Source organism: Chiloscyllium plagiosum, unplaced genomic scaffold (genome assembly GCF_037043375.1).
Source record: "Chiloscyllium plagiosum isolate Xiang-an unplaced genomic scaffold, Cpla_swu_hap1 HiC_scaffold_34, whole genome shotgun sequence".
Lineage (NCBI taxonomy): Eukaryota > Metazoa > Chordata > Chondrichthyes > Orectolobiformes > Hemiscylliidae > Chiloscyllium > Chiloscyllium plagiosum.
The window spans coordinates 43489300-43501932 of NW_028270172.1; the positions used below are offsets into that span (position 1 = coordinate 43489300).

At 39.0% G+C, this 12633-nt stretch overlaps 1 protein-coding gene across 1 annotated transcript in view; it reads right to left on the reverse strand.

Moving 5' to 3' along the window:
- Positions 1 to 12633, reverse strand: part of LOC122564350 (partitioning defective 6 homolog gamma-like) — a 56834-nt gene that overhangs the window by 39586 nt on the left and 4615 nt on the right. Inside the window, exon 2 of the mRNA XM_043719099.2 lies at positions 1939 to 2161. Within this exon, the coding sequence (XP_043575034.1) occupies positions 1939 to 2161 (223 nt within the window). The remainder of the gene's footprint in view (positions 1 to 1938; positions 2162 to 12633) is intronic.

A 12633-nucleotide genomic window follows, 5' to 3' on the forward strand; every position in this document is an offset into this window, starting at 1 on the left:
GCTGAATTCTATAACCGCCTGATTATTAGACAGTCTTCAGTGCATACTGTTATACTTTTCTATGTTGAGGTGTATTGGCTACTTGGTCACCTCCATAAGTCAGTCAGTCAGTCTGCTCAAGTGAGAATCTATTCAAAATTATTCTAATCAGGCCATGGAATTAAATTTGGTAGGCACTCCTTGTCATCTACTGTTGAGCTCCTCTCCATTAATAGTGAAAGCACAGTTATGATCACATTCACTTAGTTCAATCAAGATCATTTATCTAAATAGAATAGTATGCTAATTTGTATGGGGGGGGGAACCATGGTACATGACAAACTGGTGTACCTTCAACTGATGATGTATGTTTACTATGTCAAACAACTTATAGCATACCATATTTCTTTTGAATGGAACTGCATTTTGTTAAACTATCATGCTAATGTTATGAGGATGAGTTTAAAACTAGAATGGTAAAGGGGTAGGAACCAAAGCAGGGTGACAAGGGAAAGAGAAACAAGGATGGCAATAAAATACAAAATGGTAGACAGTGTAGTCAAGGGTGAGAGGCAAATAGTGCGACAATACAAGGAAAAGTCAAGATGATAAAAAATGCCAAAAAGGCGACCCTGAAGGTTTTGTATCAAAGCAGTTGAAATAAGGTAGACAAACTGACATCACAAATCGAGCTAAATGGATATGCTCTCATAGCCATTACGAAGATGACATGGTTCCAAGAAAGTCAAACTGGGAACTTAATACTCAGGGATATCTAACCTTTCAGAGACAGTTGATGGGTAGCACTGTTAAGAAGAGATGAAATGAAGACAGTTGTGAGGGATTATCTTGGCTTGGATGATGTAAAGTCCATTTGGGTGGAGGTAAATAATCCCATTTCAATTCCCCCAACCACTCGCTTTCCGATATGACCTTCCTTGGCCTCCTCCATTGCCAAAACAAACCGTAGCTCCTGTTGGAGAAACAGCACCTTATATTCCACGAGGGCACCCTACTGCCTGGAGTACTCAACACTGAGTTCTCCACTTTCAAAAAACCTCCCTCACCATCCCCTTCTCCTTTCCCAGCCCCTCCCCGTCCCTTCCACTGCTCCCTGCCACCAACTAAATTCATTCCTTCCATTGACCAACCAGGTCGTACCCTCTACCAGTCTTCACCTATCCCACTTCACCACCCTGTCCCCACCTCTCCCTTTATCTGCAGCTCCCCACACCCATCCCCAGTTCTGAAAAAGAGTTACACCCAAAACATCGACTTCTCCACCTCCTGATGCTTGCCTGGCTTGCTATGATCCTATTGAATAGCAGAGCAGGTCTCAGGGCCAAACGGTCTACTACTGTTCCTATTTCTTATGGTATCCAGATTAAGATATTCTTATTCTATTTATGCAATCAGATCTGAATATTCACAGTATGTCCTAATGTTTAGCCATATGTTAATTAGGACTCAGGTCCAACAGAAGTGACAGATATTTAATAAAAAAAGGAATTTCAGGACTTTGAGTTTGCAATATCTATGCTGGCAGCTTACAAGATTACAACTCTCATTAAAAGTTAAGTAACTCAAGATTTAAAATAGAAAAAAAAAAGTTCATCGGCATAGTATACCTAATTTATACCACTGTCATTTCATGAGGAAACCGAAACCTACTGTGCATTTTTTGATTGATAGTTGATCAATTAAATTAACTGGATCAAGTATTTGCAACATGAAAAAATATACTTTCTAGTTAATTAATCTGTCACATGAAACAAGTTTCAATTATAAAAAGTGGATGAGTTACTTAAAACAAAACTGAAAGAACATGAGAGACCACAGACAACAGGAGTGAGAATGTTGGAATTAAATAACGGGGAATAAAAATTCGAACTAGATTAGGCCAAAGCACCTAATGTGTTCAACAACTTATTTTCAGATGATAATCTTTTAAAGCCATACCTTTTCGTTGTACAAAAATCCTTAGCAATGGATTTGCCATGGAAATGGCTTTGCAGAAGTTGTCATCATTGTTGATTGGCAGCAGGTCACCATGGACATCAGCATATCCAATTAATATATCCATGTTCAAAATGTTATGCGTATGAATAATTAGGCTGTAGAATTCAGCAAACTTTCCAGGTTTATAGCGGCTGAGGGAAAATCTTCGAAATTCTGCCCCAAACTTATTAAAAACAAAAAAAAAGTATTAGTAACTGCCCTAGAGCATATTAACATTACAAAAGGAAATTTTTAAAAACATACAATATACTGGTTATTCTATATTTAATAAGTATTATCAGTTACATGAAACTAACATTTATCCACTCTCTTGAGAAACTCCAATAGGCTGCTGCTTCAAAAACAGAGAGTGATGTTTCTGGAAGTAGCAGACCTGTCAGGAGCTCTTCTGAAGACTGGGTACGATTACCAACTGAAGGCAAGTTGATAAGGGAAGGGGCAAAAGAAATTTAAAAAGGGCACAATGTGCTAAGTACGGGTTTGAAACATTGAAATAAAGCATCTTCAGGATAATAGTGAATGAATAAATATAGCAAGTCAATGGTTCTGACAAAGACAACCAAATCTCAACAGTTCTACATTTATTACCTGAACACAAATTACGTAACTGTTTTGGTTTCCAGGTATGATAAATCAGACATTAAATATTTAATACACAACATTTATATGTTTACATTTATATTTTGTCTTATCTTCTGTATATTATTTTTCCACCATTTTTAAATTAATGGCCCAGTGCTTCGTCTGAAAAGTTAACCAAGAGAAGTCCTAATAATGCTGAAAAAAGACATTTGTCAAAACTTTTCATCGTTCTCACTAGGACAATTCACAATAATGAGGAGAAAGTGAGGACTGCAGATGCTGGAGATCAGAGCTGAAAATGTGTTGCTGGAACAGCGCAGCAGGTCAGGCAGCATCCAGGGAACAGGAGAATCGACGTTTCGGGCAGAAGCCCTTCTTCAGGAATCCCATCCCAGAAGAAGGGCTTATGCCCGAAACGTCGATTCTCCTGTTCCCTGGATGCTGCCTGACCTGCTGCACTTTTCCAGCAACACATTTTCAGCAATTCACAATAATACCAATAAAAGGGAAAACAAAAATTTGAACGGTATGAGAGGAAAGTGCTGATTAGTTGGTAAATGGATTCTAATTGTAGAGATAAGCCATGGAGAATGCAATGGTTAGTGATGCTTGACTATTAACTGCCAGGCTTTGTTTAGACTTCAAACCAAAGACATTACTTGATTTTCAGAGCAGTGGCCTGACCAATGCATCAGCAAATAAGCGTCACGTATTCTATTGAGTTGAAATAGGTGCAGTGCATGCACGTTCTGTCAGTCTGCAAATAACAACGCCTTGTGTATTAATGTATGTAGCTTCCAGTGCATGCAACTGTACCACACTGCAATCCTGACTGACAACCCTAAATTGGTCAATGTAATTCTTTACACAATGGATAAATCAGCAAATGTCACCAAATTACAGAATCATTTCTATTTTTTGCCACTGTGAATTTTGCAAGCATAGGCTAGTTGGGTATGGTATGATCAGTATCTTTTTTCGTACAGCACAAGGGATATGCTATTTGATACAATCTGCCAGTCTTTGGGACTTACAAAACACATACCTGGTATCATACTGGCGTTATCCTGAAGGAAGGCTTTGATACATCCTATTTCATCAAGCTTCCATGGTAAGCAAATGACTTGGGCCCTATTTACAATTTTGCCAACAAGGGCAACACAGTATTGAATTTCGGTACCAGTATGATATCAACAACCCATCCTTCTAGCTGTTCTCAACTACTGACCATTCACAACCAGCTTGAAGGAGTTGAACCGGAGTCAAGTAGTTTCAGTTAGTTAAAGGTTAAACAGATATAAACAGTTTCAGTTAGAAGTGCTTTTAGCAAAAAATAAATGTGGAAAGAACTAAAGGGTTACATGAAACATGATAAGACTGGGAACAACTGGACAACACAATCAAAGATAAATGTGACATTGGTTGGATACAACCAACAGTATTGGTTGTACAGTAGGAAATGAGTAATCTAATACAAATGTGGTCAACATGTGACCTCTAGAGTAGAAAAGCTAGAAACTGGTGGCTATTTTCAGAGATTAATCTTAAGCCTTTTAAGGCAGACTATCCTTATGTTCACTTAAATAGGTGATCACAATCTGTACCCAGGGTTCCTGGTGGGTTATCAAATTGAACCATAACAGAATCTGGCAAAGATGGCAGGATCCTGTACCACATCCCTGAGACCAGGACTGCATTCAGTTAAATATATTATAAGGCAGCCAAGTGGCATTAGCCTGGTATGGGCAATTGAAAAAAGACTCAGGACAGGTGGTCGCAGGTGAGGAAGTAGAACTTTGCTACTGGGATGGGACAGCCAAATCTGCACAGATAGGTCAGACCTCAAGAAGCTATTAGTGGAACAAGTCAGCTGAAAACCGCACTGGGTGGGAAACTTAGAACATGCAGGGCTGAAGAATGTCTTATGAAAATACATTAAAAATGTTTTTTCAGAAAACAGAAAACAAAAGGTAAAGTTTGAAATAGAATTTGTTAAAGATAAAGGTCACATTCAGGAACATGCCATTTGGAGTTTAACACTGGCCACATGTTTTGTATTTTCTGCTTCCTTTTCTGGAAAGCAGCTTGCAGCACACAACAAGTTCTTGTCAAGGTCAAGAGACATAAAAAGTAATGAATGAACATACAACATGCACATACAGAAGTAGTTTCTATGGCAAACAAGTTTAGAAGAGGTAATTTAAAATAAAAGGAAACTTGTTAGCTTGACACTTGCTCAATAATTTTGAAATATCTAAAGGAATTTAGCAAGTTACTTTTGAAAAACTGAGATAGCCAAACAAAGATTGAACATTCAAGAGATGTTAGTGCCGGAAATCATACAAATGTTTTAAAAATATTGAACAATCATTTTACTAGGCAGTAAAGATTTGCCAAGATTCATGAATGCGAGAATAGTGCAATGTCGATGTTAAAAGATTTTTGAAAAATAAGTTATGAGAACTTGGAATAACTTATTAAAGTGTAAGTTGATTGAATATATCAATTTGGGAAAGTCCAGATGAGATCAGTATACATATTTTAGAGTTTAGACTGGAACAACTGAATATTTGTAAACTATAACAGGAATAAAAAGAAACATGTTTTAAAAAAAACTGTAGGATCTTAAGTCCATTCAATTCAGTATTTAAAGATGGAAGTGAGGAATGGGGTGGAATACAATTAATATTCATCGAGAAGCTTCCTGGATGTAGAAAACAGCCTACATTCCAACCGCTGATTAGTAACAGAAACATATCTAGTGTGATTAGGGAAAGACACGGTGACCTCAAAAAATTGACTCAACGTGTCCAGCTTTAAGTCCAGAACCAGAAAATAGACCAGTGTGGTTACAGAATGTTAAAGTTTCATATGGTAAAATACACTACAAGCTCCTGCTCATCATTCTAAACATCTCCAACATTGGTTGCCTAAGATACAGTCTCAAGCATTTTATTCAACTTTAGTAAAGCAAGTGGTCTAATGTGGGGGACAGCCAATGGCTGCACTGCCTGTCCAGGGGTAAGGTCAACTGAAATTGAGTCTGGTCAATTACGTCACTACAGCATTTAACTCCCGGATCTCAGTTATAAATTTGATTGATGTGGCAACATTTGCTGGATAATCCTGAGTGCAAAGAATGAATCCAACATCCAACCTAAGATAGTCAGTCAGTCTTGCGCTGAGAGAACACACATGCTTATACTGAAAGTTACACATATTAATAAACAGGACCCTGTTTATTGCATACAGAAACAACATCTGCAATGCCGACTGGAGTCAACCTGTATGGACCAAAATCTAAATAAAATCTTGCAATTAATAGTCTATCATTAACAGCTGCACTCTGCATGGCAATGCCTCTACCATTCTGAGTCCACGAGTCAATCAGCATTCTCCTCTCATGCAAAACAAATGTTGGTTTTCCTGTTTATTAGTATTCCTGTCAATTGATTTCATGAGTGCAAGATGAAAAGATTGAACTAAAGACAAACTGGACAGACTCGGCAGATCTGGCAATATCTTAGAAAAGAGAAATAGTTAACACTAAGTTCAATCTGAATTGGAGAGGACTCAAAATGTTAACTCTATTTCTCTTTCCACAAATGCTGCCAGACTTGCTGGGTCTGTCCAGTACTGTATATTTATTTCACACTGCCAGCAGCTGCGGTATGTTGCTTTTATATGAGAAAATTGCCCTTTCTTTACAACACTGAAAAATCTTAATTTGAATTCCTGGATAACTGCACAACCCTTCCCCTGACTGCCCCTTCCTCAGACACTCCTTGGTCTATCTACTGCCACTCCTAATCCAACAATGCATCCCAACGAAACTATCCCCAATCGTCTACCAATTTAACTTCCACACCCAATCCACCTATTCACCATCATTCATTCATTCATGCTGGTCCCTAGTGAATCCCCTCCCATGTTCCAGCACTGCAATAAAGCTCTTTGCAGAACTGTACACTACACATTTCTAAAAAAGCTGGGTTTGGAAGATTGGACCAGAAACGTGGAAAAGCATCATAGTGGAAGGAAGGCCCGACAGAATGATAATCCAACCATGATTAACGCCTCATGGAAGATCCAAGCCAATATATTTTGAAAGTCAATGTCCACACCAGATGTTAATTCAGAACAGAATTCACACGAAAAATTTAAAATGTAATTTGTGTTATTTTGTATTCTCATGTCTGACAGGAGGCAAAGACATTATCCTACATATACTCAGAGTCATGGATTTGTACAGCATGGAAACAGACCCTTTGGTCCAAATCATCCATGTTGATCAAATATCCTAAATTAATCTAGTCCCATTTGTCAGCATTTAGCTCAGATCCCTCTAAACCGTTTCTATTCATGTACTCATCCAGACGCCTTTTAAAAGTTGTAACTGTACGAGCTTCAACCAATTCTTCTGCCACTGCCCTCTGTATGAAAAGTTACCCTTCAGACCCCTTTTAAATCTTTGCCCTCTCACCTTAAACTTATGCTGTCTAGTTTTGGATTCCTTAGTCTGGGCAAGAGACCCTGACTATTCACCCCATTCATGTCCCTCATGATTTTACAAACCCCTAAGGTAACCCAACAGCCTCCAATGCTCCAAGGAAAATAACTTTGGTCTACTCAGTCTTTCCCTATAGCTCAAATCCTCCCACTCTGCCAACATCCTTGTAAATATTTTCTGAACTCTTTCAAGTTTAACAATATCTTTCTTTTTCCAGGAAGACCAGAACTGAAAGCAGAATTCTAAAAGTGGCCCAAACAAAGTCCTGTACAACTGCAATATGACCTCCCAACTCCTATAATCAAAGCACTGACCAATAATAGTAAGCGCTCAAAAGCTTTCTTCACTACTCTGTTCACCTATGACTCTACTTTCAGGGAACTATGAACCTATACCTCAAGGTCTTTTTGTCTGGCAACACTCCAAGACCCTACCTTTAATAATTAAAGTGCTGCCAGGAGTTGCCTTACCAAAATGCAACATCTCATATTTATCTAAAATTAACTCCATCTGCCACTCCTCAGCCCATCTGATCAAGGTCCCATTGTATTCTGAGATAACCTTCATCATTATCCACTACACCAATTTTGGTGTCATCTGCAAACTTACCAATCATACCTCCTATATTCATATCCAAATCAATTATTTAAAGTGACAAAAAGCAGGGAACCCAGCACAGATCCTTGCGGCACACTGCTAATCATAGACCCCACCTATATAGGGGTAGTGAGTTTCTGCTCCATTGCATTATTACCGGAATTACTCATCCGTAAGCAACTATGATTTTAATACTGTAAAAAACAAAGATTTTGGTTTCAGTTTGTGGGACTTTTTACGTCCATCTGAATTGGCAGATGTTTGAACTGCAAGATGACACTGAACTCAGTCACATTCTGTACTTAAGCTCCAATGTACTGATGAATACACAGAAAATAATAAACATAATAAAGTTTTATTTCAAAATTTCGAACAGAAACTGCATGTAAATTTGTCACAATGGAATTAGTCTCCCAATGATGAGAAAGTTTTTTTTTTAAAAACTGTAGCATGTCTTATTTGCATCTTGACAAGTTTGTGGAGGCAGTTTACCTTATAATGTCATTTTCCCATCTGTAAGCGTGCTGCACTAGAATTATCTAGCTCTACGCAGCAACCCACAAGTTCATTTCTACTCATAAGAATTTTAAGGCATTTTACTGAATACTAAGCAGTATTTAAAAGTTGGAAAATAGCTTATTTATACTGGTTCCATTAAGATGCTGTTAAAATATTTAATTGAAACAGACTATAAATAGTGGAAGCACACTATTTGAAACTTTTGCTCAAAATATAAAAAATTGCAACAATAATGTGGAATCCACATTTGTCAATTTTAAACAACTCCTTCTAGCCTAATCAAACCCTTTACTTCAAATGGTCAAACTGGAAGAGAATTGCAAGAGCTATAACTAGAAATATTACCTTCTTGTGATTATTAGAAATGGCTGAGTTAAAGAAAAGAGTTTTTCTTTACAAGTTTAAAAATCAGAACTAGTTTCTTGAAAGAAACATGTTCAGAACAGATAAAAACATGAGTGACTGGAACACCAGGACAACTCACCAAACAAAAATATAAGGATCATTTTAGTTTGGCATCTCAAGCTGGTTAAGATTACTGAGAACTACAAATTCTTGAAACACGGCATAAATGAGTTAAGCAGTTTACCTCAGTTATTTTATTGCACTGATTAATAATGGAGCAATTTTTGATGATTCAGGCCTCCTTTTATACTGCCTGAACTGCACATCCACCAATGTCATTTATTGTATCCGTTGCTCCTGATGCAATCTCCTTTATGTTGGGGACACTGGACACCTTCTCACAAAGCGCTTTAGGGAACATCTCCGGGACACCCGCACCAATCAACCCCACTGCCCCATGGCCCAACATTTCAACTCCTCCTCCCACTTTGCCGAGGACATACAGTCCTGGGCCTCCTCCACTGCCACTTTCTCACCACCCGACACCCGGAGGAGGCAACCCCAAGGCATCAATGTGGACTTCACCAGTTTCCCCTTCCCCCACCTTACCCCAGTTCCAACCTTCCAGCTCAGCACCATCCTCATGACCTGTCCTACCTGCCAATTTTCCTTCCCATCTATCGCTTCACCCTTGTCTCTGACCTTCATCCCCACCTCCATCCACCTATTGTACTCTTGGCTACCTTCGCCCCAGCGCCACCCCACTCCCATTTATCTCTCCACCCTGGAGGCTCTCGGCCTTCATTCCTGATGAAGAGCTTTTCCCCAAAACATCGATTTTCCTGCTCCTCAGATGCTGCCTGACCTGCTATGCTTTTCCAGCACCACTCAAATCGAGGTTCTAAGAGAGTACAGTATTAAGAATGGATAACTTAAATCCAGATTAAATATATCAGTTTTAAATATCAGTGTGAATTTTTGGGATTTTCATAGATAACACCACTCGAGGAGTTGGTTGTTCAGCATAACAATGCCCATACAAAGAGAACATATACAGTATAATAAAGCTCTGAAAGTTTAAGTTTGTAAAGCAGTTTTGGGAACACAGAGTTGCCTGCGATCTTCCTTTTAATTACATCTGCATGTAAGAAAATTCCTGAGGAGGATCACTGGACTTGTAACATTAACTCTGCTTTCGCTCCATAGATGCTGCCAGACCTGCTAAAGTGTTTCTAGCAATTTATATTTTTGAAACAAAACTGTAGCCTCCTTTGGAAGTAACAGCATATCAGAGGTAGATGGAAAGGCAAAGAAAGACCTAAACCTGAACTGTCTGCTGTATCTTTTTCTTTGTGACAGAACTTATCACAGATTGGCATTTCAACCACCTTGTATCCATCAGAACCCGACTGAACATTCCAGATGACGCACATGGCAAGCTTTGCCTCAACGACGAAATTACAAGCACTAACTAAATTAACAGGAGAGAACACTCAATACTGTAAATTGTATAATTCTCTCCAGATTGCTACAATTAATAGTACAGTGGTTTGTTACTGCAGTTGCAATCTGAAATCAGTAGCTACAGAATATACCCTCAGCAGGAACTACAAGTGCACTCTTTCCGTAGTGTCTATTCTGTGTCAGACTGCGCCAATGCAACCTTCTCCTTGACTCAAGATTAATTTGAAGCTTCAAAAACATATTGAAAATCTCTCAAGAACGTACAATATGACGACACTGGAACAGTAGAGTCATAGAGATGTACAGCACAGAAAGAGACCTTTTGGTCCAACTCATCCATGCCAACCAGATATGGTAATTTAATCTAGTCCCATTTGCCAGCACTTGGCCCACATCCCTCTAAACCCTTCTTATTCAGTTCATGATTAAAGTAAAAATAGCTTAAAATGGCCAACAAGGAACAGAATAATTTACGACTACAAGCCATGTGCATTGATTCCCAATGCCTTAATACCATAGTAAAATCTAAAATGTAAATGGCAGAATTTGCTCAAAGGAGTTGAACAACCTAATAATATTTGTAAATGTTGAGAACTACCTGACTAATTGCAGGCAGATAGTCATTGTTTAGGTACACATCTTACCAAGAAAGACACATCCCAAAAAATACGGGTCATCACTTGAGACTAGGCAGAGCATTAATCTGGAGCCAGAGGCTCTCTCCTCCTCCCCCCCCCCCCCCCCCCCCCCCCCCCCCCCCCCGGCTAGTTCTAACACATGGCCCTCTTTGCTTCCTACACAGCCAATCCAAGACTCAAAAATGACACTTGTGATGAAATGAAGCAGCTTAGCTGGAAATAAGGCAATACAAGGGATTTCTTAAAAATATAAAAACCAAAAAATTTTCGAATTATTTGCAGAAAATGCAGCACTTTAAACAGACCTTTGAACAGCGAATGATAGTGCTAATTAGCAAACTTAACTCATCTAGAAAAAGAAAGCCTGAGAATATTGCAACCAATAGCTAACTCCAGCAACTAGTCCTAAATACAGTACTGCAATAATACATACTTTATGACAAAGTCAGACTTATGGAATATGAAGTTACAGAGCTGTACAGCATGGAAACAGACCCTTTATCCAACTTGTCCACGTTGACCAGATATCCGAAATTAATCTAGTCCCATTTGCCAGCATTTGGCCCACATCCCTCTAAACCCTTCCTATTTATATACCCATCCAGATGACTTTTAAATGTTGTAATTGTGTCAGCCTCCATCACCTCCTCTAGTCAATACACGCACCATCCTCTCCGTGAAAATGTTGCCCTTGTTTTGAGTCCCTTTTAAATCTTTTCCCCCTCACCTGAAACCTATGCCTTTTAGTTTTGGACTTCACCCAGAGAAAAGACCTTGTCTATTCATCCTATCCATGCCCCTCATGACTTTATAAACCCCTGTAACGTCACCCCTCAACCTCTAATGCTCCGGAGAAAATATCCCCAGCCTATTCAGCCTCTTCCCACAGCTCAAACCCTCTCACCCTGGCAACATCCTTGTCAATCTTTTCTGAACCTTTTAAAATTTCACTACATCCTTCCTATAGCATGGAGACCAGATTTGCATACAGTATTTCAAAAGTGGCCTAATCAATGTCCTATACAGCTGCAACATGACCTCCCAACTCCTATACTCAATGCATTGACTAATCAAGGCAAGCATACCAAATGCCTTCTTCACTATCCTATCTACCTAGGACTCCACTATCAAGGAACTACGTGCCTGCACTCCAAGGTCTCTTTGTTTAGCAACACTCGCCAGGATCTTACCATTAAGTGCAGAAGTCCTGCCATGATTTGCCTTTCCAAAGTGCAGCACCTCACATTTATCTAAATTAAACTCCATCTGCCACTCCTTGATCAAGATCCCGTTGTACTCAGAGGGAACCTTCTTCGCTGTCCACTATAACACCAATTGTGGTGTCATCTGCAAACTTAGTAACCATACCTCCGATGTTCGCATCTAAATCATTTATATAAATAAAAAAAAAAGTGGACCCAAAAGGAAGTGTTGAAAATTTACAGAGTGTTGATCATTTAACAATTAAAGATTATCTAATGCAAAATAAGCATTCTCCCACCTTAAGTAGAGAGCTCCAATTCAAGTGATATTCCTTTTCCTGCACCATAATCAATATGAAATAGGATCATAGAAGACTGGGCCAACCACTCAGTTTTCAGCATGGATAAGCCAAATACAATTTTGCCAGGGATAACTCGAGAAGGTAGTTTACACTGTGGTACTGAACTGTGTTAAGCATCGTTTGATGTGATTCAGAAGCTCCACTCTGGCTCAGCAATCACTGCTGGACTTGTTGCAAAGGAAAAAATGGACTGAGATAGTGCACAACTCTCTGTCCTGATTTCTCTGGGCTAGTGGAGTTTTTTTTTTGTTTCTGCTCTCTCCAGTGCACCTTCAAAGTGTCTGAAGGTCACCAATCTTGCTAGCAGGTGTCTCTGTAGCAGATATGGGCACCAAGGAGTTCGTGACTCAATGACCAATTAACCCTACAGGAAGGTTCTTGGGTTGAACACACATGAACAATAATTTTTGCATGTT